This window comes from Suricata suricatta, chromosome 12 (assembly GCF_006229205.1).
Source record: "Suricata suricatta isolate VVHF042 chromosome 12, meerkat_22Aug2017_6uvM2_HiC, whole genome shotgun sequence".
Classification (NCBI taxonomy): domain Eukaryota; kingdom Metazoa; phylum Chordata; class Mammalia; order Carnivora; family Herpestidae; genus Suricata; species Suricata suricatta.
Window position 1 is genome coordinate 38940562 of NC_043711.1, and position 23161 is coordinate 38963722.

Consider the following 23161-nt stretch of genomic DNA (forward strand, 5'->3'; position numbering starts at 1 on the left):
GCTGGCCCCGGGGCCTGGGAACCGGGGGCCTTGATAACACAGCCTATCACCACTGCTCGATTACCTCCTCACCATTTCCCCACCAGGGGCCCTGACACTCTGTGCCCCGAGGAAGCATCCTTCGGTATGTAGCCACAGTGAGTAGAGTGGCAGGGAAGGCAGGGGAGGAGGTAGGTGCCCAAGTGCACCACACCGTGCGCATGAACGGAAGAGCAGGGAAGTGGGAAGAGCACTGCAGAAGGAGTCAGGACAGGGATGGAAGTCTCTGCCCCACCATGCAATCACTCCGAAAATCCAGGCAACTCACACCTGCCCTCTCCACATAGACAGCAGCTCCTGTGAGGGACGAAGGAATGCTGACAAGATGATCCCTTCAAGGCTTCTTCCAGGGCCCATGATTCTGTTGCTCTCCTCACACAGCAGAATGTGTGTGTGGACAGACAGTCAACCAGGCTGGAGGCCTCAGCCAAACTCACACACACCAAGAGACATAAGAGCTACACACACTGTTCTCATCCTGGTGGGAGCCTGTCCCGAACACCACAGCTCATGTGAGTGGGCCTCTACTAACCGGGACCGGGACTTCATTTATTTGTTTGCCTGACGATGCGACCCCATGAGGTTAGAAACCAGGTTGGAAGACAGCAGTACGCTTTTGTCTGCATAATACTGTGTCCCTGGTCAGCACATGTGCAGCCCGGAGCAGTGCCCAGGGAGTATGTGCTTAGACAGAAGTCCGAATGAATGCTTGCTCCAAGCATTTCCTGGGGTGGGGCGACCTGGTGACTTAGTCCATTAAGCATCCGACTCTTGATTTCGGCTCAGGTCATGATCTCATGGTTCGTGAGTTCAAGCCCCACACAGGGCTCTGCACTAGCAGCATGGAGCCTGCTTGGGATTCCCTGATTCCCTCCCTCCCCCTTCCCTCCTTCCCTCCCTCTCTCCCTCTCTCTCTCTCTCTTCAAAATAAGTAAATAAATTAATTAAATAAACAAACAAACAAACAAACATTAAAGAGGGGCGTCTGGGTAGCTCAGTCAGTTAAGCAGCTGACTTCAGCTCAGGTAGTGATCTCATAGTTCGTGGGCTTGAGCCCCACTTGGGCTTTGTGCTGACAGCTCAGAGCCTGGAGCCTGCTTCTGATTCTGTGTCTCCCTCTCTCCCTGACCCTCCCCTACTCACACTCTATGTATCTCTCTTTCAAAAAGAAATAAAACACTAAAAAAGGTAAACATTAAAGAAAAACAAGCATTTCTTGCTTATAACCTCATAACACACATACCAGATACAAGTATTTACAGGTCTCACTGAGGAAGAAGCTCTCCATCCGGTCCTCTTTGGATTTATCTATGACGTGATGCAACGTAGCATACCCACACCTACAAAATGATTTTCCGGTTAGTCCTGCCTCTGCTCCTTTCTACTTGCATATTAACTTAAGAAGCGGAAATTAGTCTATTGACAGAATAATCAACCAAATTATCAAATGCCATATGAAAAGCAAATTAGGTTAGGTTGAAGAGGTATCCTTTTTTTAGCGTAGAAATTATGTGCAAATTCATTAACAAGTGGCTTGCTGCTGAGTCATCAGGTTAGTTGTTGGGGGGAAAGAAGGGCGGGGTGTTGGAGAGTACCTGCCAAGTGCTTAACAGGACACCAAGAAAATGACCGGCAGCAAATTGAGGCCTGAATGAAATGTTTTGTCCCATATCTATAGAACTGACTTACCATCGGATAGTTCAAAATACTATTTTGTAAGAAAATACTTATAATATATTGCTAGGTGAAAAAGCAGGTCACAAAACTGAAATATATGGTTTTTTTACACATACACATATAAACACATTATGTATAAAAATATATTAAAAAGATCATAAGTATATACACTTAAATGTTGACTGGGGTTGTCTGCACGTGACAAATACAGTGATAACATTCTACCTCCATATTTTCTCTGCTTCCTAAACTTTTTAGCACATGTATGTGTATAACTAGGGAAAATAAATGACTTAAAAAGAACAAACACAGTCTGCTGGGATCTTACAGGGGAAAAAAGGTGAAAGAAATAAAAAGCAATTCCCATTGGAATGGGCCAAGTCCTGCCACACACACAGTAAGCAATTTCCGTACAGAATTAACAGTAATGACCTGTTCTATGAATTAAAATGCAAAGTAGAGTATTTCCCCAGAGCGAGTGAAAATAAATCAAAAGTGGCCAACAGAAAAAGGAAACTAACTTGACTTTTGTGTACTTTTCCAGACTCTGCAGAATATCCATTCCTACATGGAGGTAGAAGGGATTCTTGGTTGCCTAGAAAGAACACAAGAGAATGTGATCCAGCAAGGGCCTGGAAGACACGCCATCAACAAACATCACAGCGACTGCAGGAATTTCCCGAGGAGGGGAGTCACTGGCCCAAGGCAGGCGCAGCGCCCAGCTCACTTTATCTGGAAGGGTCCCAAATGTTAAAGAACTAGGGTGTTCCATTGCTCATGTCAAAGTGCATCTACAATCTGTTTCACCTCAACTAGGGCTAAGACAAGCTGGTCCAGGGTAGACCAACACCCTGCCTGGGTGCCCCCGATCCCAGTCATTATCAGAAATGAAATAATGCCTCACTGACAGTACCACATGTGAGAACAAATCTAGTTTCTATTTCGCCTCAGAACTCTCTAGCAACTTAAAATGTAGGCCCTGGGAAGCAGGATTGTGCCACTGATCCATTTAGAGCCTTCTTGGGAAAAGCTAATGGGAACAAGAAGACTTTCAAACAGGAGGCCCCACACTTTCCTCTCGAACTGTCCTAGGAACCTACTTCTTGGGGCTCCTTACTCTGCTGTCCCATGCTCTCAGATGGTTTCTTTAGGAAAACAATTCTCTGAGAGGATAAGACCTGTACCCCACAGTTTAAAAGTTGGGGAGCACCTTTAAGTCGTGCCTAGTGCCAACCTGCAGCAGCAAACACAAACCACTAGGAACGTAGCAGGTTGTGCGTGAGGAAAGGACAGGGAGAGGCCTCAGAAAGCAGGGCCATGAAGCCAGACGTCTTGTGCCCAGAGGCACAGACCTGAGCTTAGGGGGAGGACCCGGGTGGGTTAGGGGGAGGACCCGGGTGGGTTAGGGGGAGGACCCGGGTGGCTTAGAGGGAGGACCCGGGTGGCTTAGAGGGAGGACCCGGGTGGCTTAGAGGGAGGACCCAGGTGGCTTAGAGGGAGGATCCAAGTGGCTTAGAGGGAGGACCCAGGCAGCACTAGACCCGACATCCTAGCAGCACACGCAGCCTGACCAACCACCCGGCTCAAGAGAAGCCAGATCAAAGGCTAACTCTTCCCTCTCTGAGAAGTCATCTAAAACTCATTAGGGCTCTCTTTATACTCGAGGACTATGACCAGGTTCATAGGATTTTTCCCTTTTTCATCTAGAAGCAACAGACAAGGCTTCAACGTTAAATTTTTTTTTTAAATAAATCTACACCAGAGTCCTAATCCTACTCTCAAAACTCAAAAATATGTACCTTCTTGGGAGGGCTTGCCCACTGCGGGCGTCTGTTATGGGTCCACTGAAGTGCTGAAGGCTGGCTGTGTACAAAGCTACCGATCTGTGAATGCCTACAGGCCCTGTGTGCACAGACACACAACTATCTGCCTTAGACCCCGGGGCCAACTTCACAGCTAAAGTGACACTACCTCTGGCATTGAAGTGCATGGAAAAATGAACACTACATATTTTTTTAAGCGTTAAACAAAAATAGGCATTCAGATGAATCCCAGATGATTTCCTTTACTGAGAAAAAGAATTCCTTTTGTCTGAATAATTACACAGACCGGGTCCCACGGGCACGAGACCAGAACTGCAGCCCCAGAAGAAGAGTTCTTTGGTCAAATAAATCAGGAAGCACCGAGTACTAACCCCTCTCGAATGTGTGAAGGCGTCAGAGAAAAGCCCTATGGCACAGGTATGATCAGCTTTGCAGAAGCTTAGGTTCAACGACACGTGTGACCGCAGAGCCTTCTCTGCCCTGCGGGGCCCTGAATCATGCTGACCACTGGCAAGCCCACGGTTAGGCAGTAACTATATCAGACTCACTATGAAGAGCACAATTCTATACCAATCAGCAAGTGTGTGTTAAAACCCAACTCCCACGGGTCCTGCTAACGTAGAAACACAAACTCTTGGTGAACAAACCCCGGTACCTGGTACAGGAGGTACGTAGACTCCACTAACTCAGGTCTCAGCGGGTAGAAGAGCACGTCAGGGGCCTGTAGCTGCCAGTTATATCTCTCAGGGAGGGCCCCGTAGCGTTTCCAGATCGCATAGTAAAAGGCGTGGAGGCAGATGGCATCTTCCACGTCTCCTATCAGAACCTGAGGAGCAGACGCAGGTCACCAGGGGAAGACACTTCTCTCACAGCAGCACTGCATGACACAAAGGCCCGGGGCTCTCCCTCTCCCCCCGCCCCCACCATCCTCCAGTTCTTATCTGAGCTATAAACACAGTTGGAGACTAAACCAACCAAAAAGTAGTAGCAGCCCAGAAAAAAGGATGCCCTCCCTACCGGACCATCAATGCCACACTGATGTGAATGGCACAGGACAGCAGGTTAATTGTACCAGTTAACAAAGACTAAACAATTAAGAGACAGATGATCCAGAAATCACACACCGTCTCTTGTCTACCATGGTTTTGCACTTACTTACTATGGCTCTGTTCAGTATTCTGGGGACTAATCTCACAAAGAGAATAATCAAGACATATTGTGCTACTAAGCTCCCAAACCCAGAGAAGCCAGAGAATAATGCTCTGGTATAATTAAAAAAAAAAAACAAAAAAAAAAAAACAAAAAACCCCAAAAGCAGCCGCCTCCAATAAGTGCTTTTTCTTAGCAAATGTGAACACAACATGCCTGCAGTCCAGGGAAGAAGGCCTGCAGCGAGTCGATCCAAGTGTTCATGAGCTGCCCGCTGAGCATGTTCACATTGACGTAGAGCGGGGGGTCTCCTTCTCCTTCGTTACAGGCTTCCCGGCTGAGGACAGGAGCAGAGCGGTCAAAGATGAAAAAAGAAAGATGGCTGACAGAGCTCCAGCCCTGCCCCCGCAGCCTTTAACTCAAATGGATTCAACATTAACATGTTCTCCTGATTCATTCTTTAAACCTCTGGAGATCAACTGCCTCTACCTGTTCATACCAGGATCTAGCATGCCATAGGAAAGAAGTTCCAAACTCAGCCAATGTAACTTACCGAGGATTTTACTCTCTTTTGCAGAAAGTACTTGATATTCTGGCTTAAGAATACTGCCATGTAAATTGGCATACGGCATGGGTCTTTGTTGGATTTGACTGAGTGGGGAGGCCTACACAAAAGGAGTATCTTCTCTAATGAGGTCCTACGCCAGTGGCCAGCAGGAACACATCAGAGCAAGACACTCAGGGATCATTTCTCCATTTAGTTTGAGACTTAAAAAAGCAAAAAGGACTGAACCCTGGCCAAATGGGGTCTTACTAAAACACAGCACTCACATAATGGGTTCCTACAACAACTTATGTAGAAATCGGTCTAAGAAAATCCTAGCATGCACAAACTCAATAGCTATGACTTGCATTGGACATTTAATGTATCAAAGCATACAAAGAAAGACCTAGGAAATGAGGTGACATCAGGGTAGAAGCTGTGGTAGCTTCAAACAGCACTTCTCTCCTGCCCTCCTGATTATACAGTTGGATAGTAGCAAATAACAGTATTTTAAACAAATAATAAATGAGGGGCCAGGAGAGGTGGGTCATAACTGTCCTTTCTCTCATTAGGGATAAAGACCAATCCTAACAATTCTCTGCAAAGTAAAAGAACCAAAACAACTCAGTAATTGTCCTGTACTACTGCTCTATCTGCAATTAGAGCCACAGTGAAACACAGGCGTATGTCACTCCCTGCGGCAGCCAGTCTCCACAATGGCCCTCAAAGATCCCCGACTCCTGGCAGTCAGAAAGGAGGTGACTCTATGGCGCTTCCCCAGTATATCAGGGTTGATCTATAGGGCCTACAAAGCTGGGTGGAGGTGTTGGCTTGTCATTCCAAAATTAGGTCATGAAAGCACACTTTGGGTCTCTCTCTCTCGCTCTCTCAGATCATTCACTCTGGGGGAAGCCAGCTGCCACAGACCTGTCTACACAGAGGTCCATGTGGCAAGGAGCTGCGAGCCAACCAGTGAGCCAGTGAGGAATGCAAGCCTGCCAACCACCAGAGTGAGCCCAGAAGTGGGTTCTCCAGCCCTGCCCGAGCCTTGACATGGCTGTAGTCCCTGCCAATAGCCAGATGACAAATCCTGTGAGACCCTGGATCCACTCAGGGGTCCTGGCTTCCAGCCCCTCAGAAACTGTGTGACATAATGCTTCCTGTTTTAAGCCACTAAGTTCTGGGGTAACTGGTTATGCCACAGTAGAAAGCCGATCTTCGCTCTCGAATGTCTGATCAACGACTAGGAAGTGGTAAGACAGAGGCAGAGACCAAAAGAGCCTATAAAGGCACGCTGAGAAAAGTAGGGGAGTTTCTGAAAGCATTCTATTTGTTTTATAGAGCAAGAGATACCGGGGAGACACACCCTCTTCTTAAGTAGTTCTGAATACTCCGATACGCAGCATTAAACATTTCTAGGTCTTCTTTTTCTCCAAAGAGAATGTAAGACTTCAAGAGGTATTCGTAAAAGGAGTCCAGTCCAGCGCCCAAGCCGCTCTGCTTTCCAACCCAGTGGCCTGTCTGAATGTTCACCACGTTGCCTGCAAAAACAAACAAAGCCCAAGGGGCCGCAATTATCATGGCGCGGCTCCCTCTCCAGGGTGCCCTTCTCCTCCAGCCTCACGCTCCTCCACACCCTTGTCCTTGGCAGCAAACGGAAGGAAAGAGCACATGGCCCTCAGTTTTATCGGGCCCAGCAACAGCACACACAGCCAGGAGACCTTTCTGAATGTACAACGTTTATACACTGGCACAAAAATGGGGAGAACTTTCAAGGCAAAAGAAATATGAGCGTCATTTTGCCTTTCCAGGTTAACAGTGCATTTCAAACACTAAATGATGTTCAAAGCCTTCGACTCAGTACTGCCATTCCTGGGAATTTATCCTTAATGAAAAAATATGTTTTTAAGAAACATTATTATGTTGTTTTGAAGAATGATGAATGGTATGATTTACACTATCTGTAGAATGGGGGGAAAAAGAAAAAACAGAATCAAGAGTCCAACACAGGAAAAGTTAATGACCTAGATGTAGATTTTAAGAATAGTAGCTATAAAAACAAGGTAACAATTTGAAAACACCTAAACAGACAAATGTGAGGCAGAATAAAATAATTATTTGTGTTTTAAGTTTAAGAAATATAAACTTCGCAAATGCCAGGCTGAAAGGACCTATGGGAAATTTAAAAGGTGACTATTTGTGGGGACACCGGGTCAACCATTTGGCGGTGGGGTGACAATTTGGGCAACTTTTTTATTTCTACCATTGTTGTTATAGACAACAAATTTGTAAACAAATTTCAGAACTTAAGGAATAATCAAAAATCACTTTTGGGGCACATGTGAGTGAAGTATGAACTCTTGATCTCAGGTCATGAGTTCAATCCCCAAGCTAGACAAAGAGCTTACTTAAAAAAAAAAATCATTTTTAAAAAGCAGTGCTCTTATTAGGTATTTACCCAAAGGATATAAAAATGCTCCTTCAAAGGGTCACATGCACCCCAATGTTTACAGCAGCACTACCAACAACAGCCAAACTATGAAGACGGCCCAAATGCCCACTGACTGGTGAATGGATAGAGAAGATGTGCCGTATATGCACACATACACACACAGTGGAATATCACTTGGCGATCAAAAAGAAGGAAACTGCCCATTGCAACAACATGGATCGAACTAGAGTAGATTATGCTAAGTGAAATAAGTCAGCCAGAGAAAGACAAATACCATACGATTTCACTCACATGTGGAATTTAAGAAACAAAACAGATGAACATATGAGAAGAAGGCGAGAGAAGAGGGGAGACGAACCCCAAGAGACTCCTAAATACAGAGGACAAACTGAGGGTTGCTGGAGACAACTGGGTAAAGGCCGGGCTACCTGCATGATGGGCATTACGGAGGGCACTTGGGATGAGCACTGGGTGTTCTATGTAGGCCATGAGTCAATGACTCCTACGAACCCAATAATGCCACGCATGTTAATGAACTAAAATTTAAATTTTAAAAAAAGGAAGGGAGAAAAAGAAAAATAAAAGTAGTACTCCTGCAATAATGCTGTATGGCTCTAGGAGAACCAATCAAGTTACTTCTCAATGACAAAAAAAATTTTTTTTCTCAATGTAAGACAGTTTAAAATAACATCTTGAGTTAGCAAAAATAAATAATTATTGAAGATGAATGATGAGTCCATAGGGATTCATTATTCATTATACTCTCTCCCTACTTCTGCGTGTTTGAAATGCTCCATAATAATTTTTTAAATTTTTTAGCATTTATTTATTTTTGAGAGACACAGAGACAGAGCATGGGGAAGGGGAGAGACAGAGATAGAGACAGAAACAGAATCTGAAGCAGGCTCCGGGCTGTGAAATGTCAGCATGGAGCCCGATGTGGGGCTCAGGAACCATGAGATCATAACCTGAGCTGAAGTTGGGTTGAGCCACCCAGGCAGGCACCCTTATGATAATTTTTTTAAGATTTTATTTTTAAATAATCTCTACACCCAATATGGGACTCAAACCTACCAACTCGAGATCAAGAATCGCACATTCTACCATCTAAGTCAGCCAAGCACCCCCACAATAATTGTTTTAAGTTATTTATTTATTTTGAGGGAGTGTGCAAATGCACAAATGCAAGCATGAGCCAGGGAGGGTTAGAGGGGTGGGAGAGGGAGAGAGAAAGAGAAAGACAGAGAGACAGAGAGAGAATATGAGAATGAACCCCAAGCAGGCTCCACACTCAAACCCCCAAGCCTGTAAGATCATGACCTGAGCTAAAATCAAAAGTCAGACGCTCAACCAATTGAGCCAGCCAGGAGATCCCATAATGTTTTTATACTTTTTTTTTTAACTTTTTTTTTTTTAATGTTTGTTTATTTTTGAGAGAGACAGAGACAGATACAGTATGAGTAGGAAAGGAGCAGAGAGAGGGGGAGGCAGAATCTGAAGCAGGCTCCAGGCTCTGAGCCGTCAGCACAGAGCCCGATGTGGGGCTCAAACCCACGGACTGTGAGATCATGACCTGAGCTGAAGTTGGACACTTAATTGACTGAGCCACCCAGGGGCCCCTAATCTGGCTTTGCAACCTCCTACCATGTGCCTAGATTTTTGTAGTATTTTTTTAATGTTCATTTATTTTTGAGACAGAGCATGAGCAGAGGAGAGGCAGGGAGACACAGATTCTGAAGCAGGCCTCAGGCTCTATGCTGACAGCTCAGAGCCTGATACAGGGCTCAAACTCATGAACTGGGAGATCATGACCTGAGCTGAAGCTGGACACTTAAGCGACTGAACCACCCAGGTGCCCCATGCCTAGATTTTTTTTAAAGCCACTCTACCAGTAACTCTAAATTCCTATATTTAGAGCCTCATATTGAAACAATATAATCTGCCTTAGAGGCAGTTCTTACAGCATTTCCACTAACAATTATCGTCAAGTGGAATTGCCAAAGGATTCAAATCAGAAGGGAACCCTCAAACAGCAAAAGCATTATTGTTTCCCATCAAACGTTACAGCCTCACTCTAAGCAGAAAGTCCCACAGAGAAACCGAAACGGCAGACACCGAGGGCCGTTCGTTCAGAGGGGTTAGTTGTCAGATTCGTGTGCAAGACAGGAGTGGAGGCGGGGAGAGCCCCCGAGAAGCGCGAACGAAGGTGGGCCCGAGGAGCAGCCAGCACACCTAATAATCCCGTATCGTTGCTCCGCAGGTTCCAAAGGGCTTTCACAGCACGCCGGGCCACCCACTCGAATGTAGAATCCCCCAGAAGTCGGCTCAGAATCCCAAATTCCACCAGGAGGGAGCCGGCTCCCGCTGTGCAGGTCTCATTATTGCTGTCAGGAGGGACGCCAGTCTTTAGATTCACCTGGGGACAAAAAGAGACAAAGGGTTTGTGGCAAAACTTGAGGAACCCTCAGGGCTAGAAGGCCAGGTCACGGCCACCAGAGTCCACTGATGACCCACACTTACTGCAGTAGGATTCAGCTCACCACTTTCCATGTTACACATACATGACCGTAAGACTACCACCACCTTACTTTAGTTAAGTCTTAGGGGAATCGTTACAATGCTATTCACTAACGCATCTCCTTCCAGCAGATTCTCTACATTGTTACAGAGCACCAGGCTTTGGCATTAGGTCTGCTGTCGAACCCCTTACAAACTTCAAGTGACCTACTAGGAACTCAGCCCTGCTCAGCGAACATAAACAAGTCACAGACCGGGAGGGAAAGGAGACACAGGGAGAATGTGGCAGCCTGTTCCATCCCGGAGGCTCTGTGGTCTGGCAATTCTCTGCTGCTTACCTAAATGGCTGACTCACTACCCCAGGGAGTTCTGGGCTCAGCAAATCGGGTGCCACAGGATATAATCTCATTCCAGATCTCGCATGTAAATTAGCAGCTAACTTGCTGGCCTGTGCAGGCTTTTATTTGAAAGATCCATGTGAAACACCCCAGAGAAGAACATTCATCAGGATCCTACAGTATACACATGAGGGTCTTTGGGGAAATGTACTCCAGTCAGAAACAAAGACAAACTCCCCATGCTATTTTGTAGCAGGGGATTGAAATCTCACATGCAGAAGATTTTAACAATACTGAGCACGGGAACATGAAGTTCTTTCACGGAAAGAATCAGGGATGCCACTGCTGTCTGGCACTCGGTAGATGCTCAGTAAATGCTCAGTAAATGCTGAACAAATTAGAAAACATCTGCATCGCATTTAGGGTCAAATTCTCTCTAGGACACAGCTTTCTTCTTTGACATCACCTCCCTCCTTTCCCCAAATAAGATAATCAAAAGAGTCTTAATTCAAAAAGATACTGAGGTGTCAAACTAGTCCACCTACCCGAGGATAAGGGATTCCGGTCTTGGTGTTTTCAAAAGCAGGGAGGAGCCGCACAGCCAGGTCATGAGCCATGTGCAACAATTCATTATCATAATCCTTAATTGTCATGTCACCAAAGGGCTGCTTGGAGTCAGTGATTATTCTGTGGGCAGAAAGAAGGCTTCCTAGGACCCTAGAAGTCAAGATGACAAGACGAACACAAAAATAAGTTCCGAGGGACAGAAGCAGTCTCAAATCCCTCGTGAACTCAGAGCGGTCGGGAAGCAGAGGGACTGAACTTAATGGCTTCTAGAAGTTCTCTGCAGCCCTAATAATAAACGACTGATTCTGAGTTAACCACATTACTGCACGGGAGAAAGAGAACATTCGTCTGGAGCTGTGAAGATTCTCCCGCAAAGTACCTAACAGCTGGCAGTCTCAATCACCTCATCAGAAGGGAGTGTCCTAACCGTCCTCAGAGTAAACATTACCTTGATACTCTGGATTTCTCTCACATGGGGAAAAAACACGTAACCGTCTAACAAACAGGAAAGGGCAAGACAACAAATACTAAGTCGCTTGTCCTATTTGGGCTGCCAAACAGCTCAGAAATCGTCCAACTTGTGGTGATGAGGCGAGGTGAGGAAGTTGAGAAGGTGAGGAGGAGAAAATGACCTGCTCAGAGGCAGAAGGCCACCCGCTCCCATCATCCCTGTCCCTAAGGGCCAGAAACTCATGCGCCACTCCAGTGATCTCAGACACATCATGACGTGTTTCAGCACAAATGTCTTTATAACTTGAAATGATGCATCCGGAATGGTATGTAGTAATGTAATTTTCAACAAGTTTAAATGAAATAGTAAAATAGTCACAATATATCAAGAGGCAATAAAGAGGCAAGAAGCAGAATGGAATGTGGGACATGGAGGGAGGTGCTGAGGCGGGGCAGAGAAGGAGTTGCACTGAGAGGGAAAAGGGGAAATACACCCGAATGGTAAGCAGAGGTCCTCTGTGGGTGGTAGGTAACACGCGAAACTTTCATTTCCTTCAGAAATATGCAGGGGTTTTCCTAGGACCTGGTGAAGGAAGGAAACCAGACAGATGCGAAGTGCGGGAGTGAAAATGTACATTAAAAGCACACCTCTCTCCCACCTTCATGAAAGCTTAGGTGAATCTTTCTTTTCAGCCCAAAATGTAGTTACTTTGAAATGTCAACTGTACCACTGTTGATAAAGCCCAAAAGGAAGAGGAAAGACAGTCACAGTACCCGTAAGGTCTCCACAGACTCTCAACCTGGATCTCACAGCTGGGGGACCCTCACAGGAATTCCTCTCCTTCGCCCCCACATAGAAGCATCCTTCAATCCATTTTACGTACTGTTTTACCTTATCGTGGCCTCGAAGACTTGGACGGTGGAATCTTTGTCAAATGAGACTGTGTTTATCACTAGCTTGACTGCTTTCTGGAACTCGGATGAATTTCCCATTATCTTTAAAAAGAGGAACACAAACCATTACCACAGCTTGAAATGAACGGGGCTCCAAGATGGCAGGAGCTGGGCCACTTGGCCTAAATGTGTGCACGTGGCTTCGCCGCCCATGGGAGAAGCGAAAACACAAAAGGTAGAGAAAGCAAAGCTATCTCTTAGAATATACTCCCGGATGGATGGCAACTCAAGAATCCTATCTCCAGGGGAGCCTGGGTGGCTCAGTCGATTGAGCATCCAGCTTCGGCTCAGGTCATGATCTCATACTTCATGGGTTCAAGCCCCGCATCAGGCTCTATGCTGATATCTAGCTCAAAGCCTGGAGGCTGTCTTCAGATTCTGTGTCTCCCTCTCTCTCTGACCCTCCCCTGCTCATGCTGTCTCTCTTTCTCTCACAAAAATAAAGCATTAAAAAAAATTTTTTTTAATAAAAAAAAGAATCTTATCTCCAAACAGTAAAACTGGGAAGTAGTCCCTCAGGAATCATGAGTAACCCTCACCTTCCCACTCTACTCTCCCTCAAATTTCAGTCTGATCTGATTCAGCATGCAGGGCGCCAGAGTTCCTAAAACTCTTAACATGAGTAAAAATAAATGCCACAAAAACATAACTTTCCCGGTGCTCCTCAAAAAAAACCAGCAGCTTGGGTGCTTGGCTCCTGGGAGATCAAGACATCTGGGGAAATGGACTTGTTGCTTGTTATCCAGATGCCTAAACACTTTGAGAAATTGGACCATTATCTTCTGGAGAACAGCATAAAACCAGCGGCATTCAAAACAAACAAAACATACAAATGATCAGCTCCATGTCCCTTTTAAAGAGCGATCTAAAATTACGGTTTCTATTTTGGGTGCATGAATATGATCTCATGCTAAGCTGCTCTCTCCTATAGGAAGTGCAAATTAGGCATAAAATTTTACAGACTAACTAAATCAAAATGCTTTCATTCTGTTCAAAAATTTAGGACAATCCTGGTACTACAAGGACATCATCAAGACACACACAAAGGAGAAACAAATAATTTCATCCAGACACGACTTCTGTGTCTGCCGTATTTCCCAGGATTGGTCTAGCGCATCTTTTTGCCCCTCTTCACTGTTATTTCACTATTAAACAGGTGGAGCAAGTACAGACGTTTCTTTCCTGACTTTTAGTTCTTTCTTTTTAAAAGATTATGCAACAATGCCACAAGTTGCAGCCAGTGGTCAGGGGCTTGCTACCTTCTGAATGTTTGCACAGCACATCTGTTAGAGTCTGTTTAAAGTGCTAACCAGAGATCAAGAAACCCTCAACTGAAGTGACACCTGAAAAATAAGCCTGGAGTGCTAGCACACTCAGCACCGGATATTCTACAATGAAAACCACAGAAGTGGCTTTCTTCCCTTACAGATGTTCACTAGCAACAGTATCTGTTAGCAGCTGCAGAGGGTGATCTGATCTCAGATCAGGTGGGGCATGGTGAAAAAAGCCAGCGACTTTCAATTACATACTCTAATTTACCCTTTTAGGCAGCTACAGAGCAGAGTGAGCAGGCTATGAAATCATTCACTCGGGCTTAAGAAAACGTGGGGTGGGAAGAAAGAGTTAAATCAGCTTCTTTATTGCAGAACTTCTCAGAGCCTTTGTGGTTATAATTTCTCAAGTTCGTTTGGGAATGGAAGTCTCCTGCCAGGGAATACACCCTTGAAAATAGTGTTGGGAAATACTGGATTTGTAGGAATTCATTCTTTGAACACATATTTGCACTCCTACTATGTAACAGACGTTAGGTGTGGAAAGTGCAGTGAATAATAGAAATGAGGTCTCTGTACTTAATGAGTAAGGCAGGGGGATAAAAAGACACAAGAGGGGCCAAATAGGAGAGGTCAGGGAGAAGAGATGCTTTGTCTTTCATAACATATCTGAGTTCTGGACTCTTGTTTTAAGCAACGCCTATAGTCTGAGTCAGCCTCTGGTGTATTCAGCAAGTTAACTCCAATTAAGCTGAGCATACTTGTCTGGGCACATTGTGATCACTGATGACGGATGACTGAAGTGCAGCAGCAAGAACCCCAGGAGAGATTGGGAAACCAAAAATGGCATGCAACCACGGCCTGGCAGAATGAAAGCTCAGAGTTCCCACAGACCTCGGGCCTGCAAGGACACAGGGCGATCGCTCAAGCTCTTCCCAAGTTCCAGTGATTCTACCGGAGAGACACTGGGCAGCTGTAATGCAAACTTAGCTACTATGGCCCACTTCGAACCCTGACAGTTTTAAACTCTTCTCAGGGACCTTAAAACAGACAAGAGTCCATTGTTAAATGCAGTGATTGGGCGCAACTATGGTTAAGAATTCTCTAATGGCGTGCTGGACAGTGAAGAGGAGGAAAAAGGTTGTGAAATCACCTCGATGAAGGTTTTAACATACTGCTCTGGAATACGGGCTCTTGGGAGCAAAGACCCTAGAAGCAGAGCAAGCACATGTCACACACAGCCGGATGGTTGAGTACCGTGCCACAGTGCCATCCTGCTTTCAGCGTGTTTCTGGAGATCTGCTCAAAGGGCTCGGTTCCCCAGACACCTCGAAGGAAACCCCAGGATGAGGGCGTGAAGGCCGCACCCAAGTTGACGGCCCAGGTGTGGAGTAGGGAGTATCTACAAACTATGGAGTCACACACAGGAGAGGAGCGTTTCTAGGGATCCTCGCAGGGGCTGGGGCCAGGCCCAGGCCACGCTCCTGGGGAGCAAGGAGCTGAATGCCATTTCAGGGGCCCTACCCACCCTGAGCTTATCTTTTACTTCTGAAATCCTAACTATAGTAACCCGTCAACTATATGGGAATGCTCCATTGTTCCTCTACGGAATAAAACAGTGGGAAACTGGGAGAAAAATATGTTCCCTCAAGATAATCATCCTTTCTTCTCTATTTTTTTTTAGGGCATCACATTTCCATTCCTTTAACCTTGAATGCTTTTCTTGCTCTCAGCACTAAGGTCATTAAAATAAACAATAGTCATCAACACTATGAATACATTTTGAGTATCAGGTTTCCTGGAATTCCCGTCCCTGGTGGAAACTGGGGTATTCAACTCCAAAATCCCTTAATTAATTAAGAAAATAAAACGAAGGCTACACACTTACTGCAAGCGTATCCAACGCATCAACAAGAGTCAATGAATAATTCCCTAGGACATCATTGATGTTCAGATTTGAACTGAAAAAGAAACAAAATTAAAATTAAACAAAGGTACTTTATTTTAAAAGAGAAAAAGGACAATAAAACTAAACACCCATCAGAAACTAAGAAGTGGACTCGAGCCACAGAACAGACGCACCCTTACACTACTGAGGAAACATGCAACAGGAAGTCAGGAGGCGCGGAACCAGACTCGTGCACCCTCTCTGAGATACCGCTTTATCACCACCAATCATCTCTCCAACCGGCTTCATAAAGCTCTCATTTCAAAATCATTGTTAATGAAAATAGGAGGGCCCTGTCATGTGACCTGCCTGCTACCCTTTAATATAGAAATCAGACGCTCCAGCAGGTTACACACAAAGAGAAGTAAATACCTTCCATTACACTCTCATTATCATCACTGTGCTTTGGTTGGGAAAATAACCTCTTGATCTCATTTTCTCATTACCATCCATTCAATCAAAGAATCCCCATCACCTCCACCCTTTCTGAGGAGATGAGCCACAGTGAGACTCCTGGCACCACAGAAAACACCGATTTCCCTTTCTGGAGCATCTTAAGATGCCGCCTTCAGGCCTGTAGTCACTCAGCTTCTTATAACACTGAAAACGATGACAAGGACAAGGAAAACATCTGGGAAAGGCAAGGATGGAGAACAGTGCAGCTTGACAAACTCTGGGGACTTGAGTCATTCCTCTGTCTCATTCCCAACAGCCCAGAAAGTAACTGTGGAAGCGTGAAAAGACTGGAGTATAGAGAGAAATGGGACAGCCGTTTAAAGGTTACTCTTATTGGGGCGCCTGGGTGGCTCAGTTGGTTAAGCATCCAACTTCGGCTCAGGTCATGATCTCATGGCTCGGTGAGTTTGAGCCCCTGTCAGGCGCTGGGCAGCCTGCTTCAGATTCTGTCTCCCTCTCTCTTTGCCCTTATCCCCCACTCACTCACTCTTGTTCTCTCTCAAAAAAATGAATAAACGTTAAAAAAAATTTTTAATAAAAATTTTAAAAAGGTTACTTTTATTAAGGACCAAAGTAAAAAGCCCTAGTTTAATCTTCAACAGATTCACTGAAACTCAGACATCTTCCAGCACATCCCCAGACCACTGTAGCTACTCCCAGAGTCACGCTAATGGGGCCTGGTCTCACTTCCCCTGTTCTGGATGACTTCCTATGCTCTCTGAAAATGTACCCTCCCGTGTGGCCTTGGTCGGGGTGAGCAGCCTTACGTGAAGCAGGCACACACAGCTTCGACACTTCACATCTGACCTATGGGAGCTTCCACTCACGTTATGTGCTGTGTTACTCCACTAAATCTAGGACAAAGAATTTAGAGCTAGCTTTTAGATACCCTTTTGAAAACAAGCCATGGAGAAGGGGTGATCTCGGAACCTGGATCATCTTGCCCCTCACAAGCCATGAGGCCAGCACACTGCATGACTGCAAAACTGCACCTGCTTCTTCTATTTGTAGATTCTTTCCAAATAAATTCATATAATTCCAAAAGGTCCTCTAAAGACGAGAGCTATTGGTAAAACAAGCACTTCAAGGGCAGTGCCAGCAAGAAAACATACAGGAAATGTTGAAAGTTGGAGAAGGTCAAAGTAGACAGGGAGACCCTTGTGTGTAATTCTGCCAATTCGAGAACATCCTGTTGGGTTTAAATATTTAACTGCATGGCTCTACTGCTCAGAAACAAAGGGTGAGTTCCAACACCCACCTCATTAGAAAATAGTTCCTTCACCGCTTAGCATCCAAACTAGATAGTGTATGAAACATACACAGCCACCCTCTCCCGAGCTATCCCCTCATCTGGGGCCAATGTCACCCTCTCCACTTGCATAGGCCGGGGGAAAGTGTTACTAACTTCGATCACTGCATTCCTTCATGTGGTTTATAATACTTTTCCTTTTAGGCTAATAACTAAAATGGACCCAATTTAAACCTACTTCTCAATACAGTGTCCAAGCCGTTACTATCAATTAACACTTTTAAGAAATGCCCCAGTAAAAGAAAATAAATATTTGGAATAACAGAGTTGGTTCCTTTTCTCCACTCAGACAAATCTGACTGAAAAATCTAAGCTGTTCATTAAAACACTCTTAATTATTTTCTACCAAAAAATTGCTATGCAGTCTTTAAAATGTGCCAACATAGAAAAAAGGAAAGGAAGAGGAGTGGGAAGGGAAGTGCAGATTCCATGAAACTCTCTTGGCCTAATAGCACCATATGATTGTGATTCTACTTATGCCAGCCCAGTATCTAGGTAAGACTGTTCTCCATAGGTGTTCTTGACCGATGGCCAGCCAGCTTCATATCTGCTAACTGTCTCATCTTCTAGTAGAAGACTAGGCTCACAAGTACACACCTTCCCACATAACCAGCTGGCTGAACCGTCATGACCCAGAATTAAACTCTCCACTTAACTTACTGTGTGTGATTGTTCCTGACCTTTGCCCCACTGTGAATTTTTTTAATGTTTACTTCTTTTTTGAGAGGCAGAGACAGAACGAGAGACCGAGACAGAATCTGAAGCAGGCTCCAGCCGACTCGAACCCACAAACTGCGATATCCTGACCGGAGCTGAAGTCGGATGTTTAAACGACTGAGCCATCCCTTCTTCCTGTGAATTTTTAAGGTTCTTATCACCCCAAAACATGGATGCAAAAACTACACCTTTGACAGACATTTTTTATGATGTAACTGACAAAATAAAACATGTTTAAAAAAAAAAATTCCCACATACACTTAACCTGTCCCAGCTGTTCAGATATCTACCTGGTGCTAGCTACACACAGAGGCACCATGGGACTGATACTCTGGGAAGATAATACAAAGGGAAAGGAAGGTGAATACACAATCATGCTCAATTCTCAAGTGATGTTAAAACGTGGAACAGCAGCTCCAAGGAGAGAAACTGAAAGGAGAACCAAGTAAATCAAGGACAATCGTCTTCAGAAGTTCAATGGTATCACAGAAAAAGTCTTAGGTCTGAATCTGTAGTGGGACAGAATTTTAGAAAGAAAAAAGAACACAGAGGAAGCCATCTTAAGCTCAGGGTGCCTAGGAATGCCTGGTTTGGGGGCCAATATTGGTTGAGGTTGTTCACAGGCGATTGGCTATTTTCCTTGAATAGCAAATGGCTGGGGAGGAAGCAGAGAAGGGTCACGTGCCCAAGGCCTGAACTATAGTTACTATTCACAAGATTACAAAAAAATATAACATTCAATTTACTTGAAGAAACTTCTGAATTTGGATCCTCCAAACCAAATTGGGGATATGAGAGTAACTGACTTTGCATAGTAATCTGCAGCTGAACAGAAAGATTTGCTATTTTAAAACTGTTCAGGTTTCATTTACTTCATGTTAACTCCTCTCCCTATCTATAGTTAAACATGGCAAGGGATGTGTCAAGTAAATTTGACTAGAAAGAAAAGATACACACATTGAGCACCCATATTTTGTTCCTGTACTTTTTACATAATATTCTAATGGCTTTGTCACTCAATATTTTAAATGTGTCATTAAAATACTACACTTGACAACAATCATTAAAATATGTTTGATTTTTTTTAAATCTGAAAAATTTTTATTGCAAGCTATTTACTTGGGGAATATAAACTATAATATTGTTTCAGAGCCAGAATGACAAAGCTCTGGTTTTAAACTTTCTTTGAAAATATTAGTCTGGGGGCGCCTGGCTGGCTCAGTAGGTAGAACATGTGACCCTTGATCTCGGGGTTGTGAGTTTGCGCCCCATGAAGGGTATAGAAGTTACTTAAAATCTCAGAGTGCCTGGGTGGTTCAGTCCAACTCTTGATTTCAGCTCAGTTAATGATCTTGGGGTTCATGGGTTTGAGCCCCATATCAGGCTCTGTGCTGACAGACCTGCTTGGGATTCCCTCCCTCTCTCCCTCCCTCTCTGCCTCTCCCCTGCTCATGTTCTGTCTCTCAAAAATAAATAAATAAGCTTTAAGAAGCATAGAACAAAATCTTTTTTAAAAAAGATACAATTAGGGGCGCTTGGGTAGCTCAGTGGGTTAAGCATCCAGCTTCGGCTCAGGTCATGATCTCATGGTTCGTGGGTTTGAGCTCTGCATCGGGCTCTGTGCTGACAGCTAGCTCAGAGCCTGGAGTCTGCTTTGGATTCTGTATCTCCCTCTCTCTGACCCTCCCCTGCTCATGCGGTCTCTCTCTGTCTCTCAAAAATAAATAAAAAACATTAAAAAAAATTTTTAAGATACAATTAAAAAAAGAAGGTAAGAAAACACCTGTCTGAAAAGAGTTAAGTTAAAGAAAGGGGAGTAAAAACATCAACCTTTCCACTCCTTGGATGTGGCCAATGTGAGGATCTACTCAAGACCACCATAACCCCAGAGTTCTATTGTCTCCGCAAAGACGTGAAAGATTGATTAACCAAACAGTCTACTAACCTCTGGGCATGACCCTTCCCAAATACCACCACCTCGACATTTCAAACTCCATCTTTCCAACAGCAATACATGTGTCTCAAAGCAACCTGACCTCAATTTACCCACACTGCCACTGTACAATCAAAGAAGCACTCAAAAGCAGACTTCATCCTGAAACAAAGGCCTACGCCACTCGAAACTACCACAGGGACCAGCAAGGTAATCAACCGCCACGTCACCTTGCTGGAGAGGGGCTCCAACTCCCCAAAGGGTTCCTAAGGTTCATGAAGAAAAGCGTCCAAATGTCATCAACTCACTCTTCAGACCACCATATTCCAAACTGAAAGTGTCACAAGTACTCATTAAACTGCTTTCCTTAGGTCCATGCCATAAAAGGAAATCTGAGGAAAGAGTCTGTGAGAGAGAGTGAGGAGGGCACTTACTGAAAGTACTCTCTCCCTTCTTATAATACCATAAGCATTAGCAAGAAAATACAATCAAGATAAAAATATGTACACACACTTTGATTTCAACTATGTAAAAAGTGTGTAGGCATATGAGCAGGCGCTGGCAGGAAACATAAATGTCTGGTGGGGTTTTAGGCTTTTTAGTTTTTTCAAATTTTAATGTTTTTTTTTTCTCCAACAATAAAAAATGAGATTAACAGAAAATACAGAGGTATAACGTCTGGTACACTTAAATACCAACAAATCACTCATTAATTTCCAAAGATCTGGAAAGGCCCAGCAATTTTTTTCAAAACTTAAGAAACATTTTTCTTAAAAAAAAATGAGATAGAAGATATTTATATGCACCAAGCCTGATACAGTGAAGCAAGAAACTCATCAGTTTCTTATAATTTTAGAAAGGCACAGTCCCTTGAAACTAGCCTGAAATGTGCCCTCTCTTCACTAAAACTCATGCTCCTCAACTGTCATTTAAAATATGACTTTGGAAAAAAACCAAACCATTTTTTACAAGTCTTCAAGCCCCTTTGGTATATGGGCTGCCTTTTCAGAACTAAGGGTGGGACTCTTCTTTTTCCCCAGGTGAAGGAAAGTACATCCCCCCAAAGTCCAGAGGCACCCACAGGACGTGGGGCCACAGCCCTGAGCAGCTCTCCTCTCCCACCCCCATCACCCACAGGAAGGTAGTCACCAATGTGGTCTAACAGGGTCAGTGGCAAAGCACACCCATTCCCTCCAGCTGGAAGGTCCTTAACTGGGAGTGCTGTCCTCTTGGACTCTGATGTCACCAGCAGTGACCCTGTGGCTTGGCCTCCACAGACAAGGCTGGTGGAAGAGGAGGACTGGCTGAACTTATGTGACAACCTTGCCACCAGAGTGGAGGAATTTATGGGACAGTTAAAGGGGACAGTCAATTCAGCGGCCCGGGAATCACAGCCTGAGTATCAAGACCCCAAATCTCAGCCAGATAGCCTCTCTGTGCCTCCCTCTCCCCTGCCTTCCCTCTCTCTCCTTTTCATGTATGTATCCTCAGCCTAAGCAGCAGCCCCGGTAAATGAGAGAAAGGCTGTAACCCCGCTCTGCCTCGCACTCACGGCCTGGCTTTAGGGAAGTCCTTTCCCGGAATCAACTCTCGAATTTTTATACATAAAAGCCAGGGATGCGGGGCGGCACGGAGAGGTAAGGGCTTGTTTTGAAACTGCGTTTCTACAATGGATTTTCATTTCGATTATACGTTCATCTGGAGAAGGGGATGGAGATGAGAGTCAAAAGTCCCTGAAGTTAGCTACCCCTTGGTACTGCCACTGTCCCTTCTGGTCTCTGAGCCTCAGTTTCCCCATCTGTAAAAGAGACTGCACTGGACAGCTGTCCTGTAACTCTTGAGATTCCGGGAGACTGGAATAAGGGGACAGAGCCACCGGCCCCCCACCAATCGCAGGAGAACCTCCAGGGGGGTCGGCTCAAGGCCCCAGGTGGGCGGGTGTGGCCCACTGGACCCTGAACGTTATGGCATCCCTTGCGGAACCCTGAAGACAGAAGGCTGCACCCAGACCCGAAGGACGCAAGGAAGCGCGAGGGGCGTGCGGCCCGGGGCGTCCAGCCAGCGCCGGCTACTCACGGGTCCCCGCGGTCAGGCCCTCGGCCGCGGCAGTGGATGGGGTTGAGCTCGTCCTGGGGAAAGGCGTGCGCCATGTAGTTGTCGTAGCCGAAGACGAACATGCCCCGCGCCAGGTCGCGCATCTGGGCGCGCAGATGCGGCGGGAAGGCGCTGCTGTAGCGCTTCTCGTACTCGTCCGGGCCGCGGCCCCAGCCACCCAGCACATAGCCCCAGTGGGCTGGGCCGCACACGCCTGGCCTGGGTCGCCGCGGACCCCGCCGCCGCCCCGCTGCCGCCCCGGGGACCGGTGGCTGCAGCCACGACGGCCCCGACGGGCCCCCAGGCGGCCCGGGCCGGCCCGCGGGCCCCAAGGCAGGAGACTCGGGGCCGTCGGGGGCCCTCAGGCGCTGGAAGCCGAAGCTGAGAGGAAAACGCTGGTAGAAGCCCATGCTGGGCCCCAGCCCAAAGACGAGCCACAGCACTCCATGGAGGCCAAGCCGGAGGAGCACCAGCCCCAGAACGAGCGCTCGCCATTGCATGGTCGCGCGGGCGCCGCGGGCATTATTTTAAAGCGCAGGGGCCCTCCCCCGCGGACCACCGCACCCCGCACCCGCCCCGTAGCCCTGCTCACTTCCCCTTTAAGGAACTCCCCCGTGACGCACCAGGAACCAACCCATTGTCCCCCACCCCCAGTCCCTCGGGCCAGCCGGCCCGGCCCCGCGTTCGCCCGCCCAGTAGCCCGGGATTGGCCCGATACGGCCCGGCCTCGTGGGGCGCGGCCGGGCACTCCCCCCCGAGCCATAGGCCGCCTGGACTTCCGCAGCGCCGCGAGGCCCCGCCCCATCTTCTTGCCCCGCCCTCCAGGCCCCGCCCCTGCCTCCGGCCCCCGCCCCCTGGGCGGTCGGAGCCCAGAAGGGCTGGCGTGGCGAGTAGGGGCCGCTCTGGCTACTGGCTAGGAAACT

The 23161-nt window shown here is 46.2% G+C and overlaps 1 protein-coding gene across 2 annotated transcripts in view; it reads right to left on the minus strand.

Moving 5' to 3' along the window:
• Positions 1-22818, minus strand: part of EDEM1 (ER degradation enhancing alpha-mannosidase like protein 1) — a 30445-nt gene extending 7627 nt beyond the window's left edge. Inside the window, exons 1-10 of one of the 2 annotated variants that reach the window (XM_029916453.1) lie at positions 22221-22818; positions 15670-15742; positions 12449-12552; positions 11085-11226; positions 9917-10100; positions 6599-6773; positions 4905-5025; positions 4195-4365; positions 2238-2311; positions 1283-1379 (exon numbers count right to left, since the gene is read on the minus strand). In XM_029916453.1, the coding sequence (XP_029772313.1) occupies positions 1283-1379; positions 2238-2311; positions 4195-4365; positions 4905-5025; positions 6599-6773; positions 9917-10100; positions 11085-11226; positions 12449-12552; positions 15670-15742; positions 22221-22738 (1659 nt within the window). In that variant the 5' untranslated portion in view covers positions 22739-22818. Of the gene's footprint in view, positions 1-1282; positions 1380-2237; positions 2312-4194; positions 4366-4904; positions 5026-6598; positions 6774-9916; positions 10101-11084; positions 11257-12448; positions 12553-15669; positions 15743-22220 lie in introns of both variants that reach the window. The other variant, XM_029916452.1, reaches the window with a different exon arrangement.
• Positions 22819-23161: the final 343 nt, after the last annotated feature.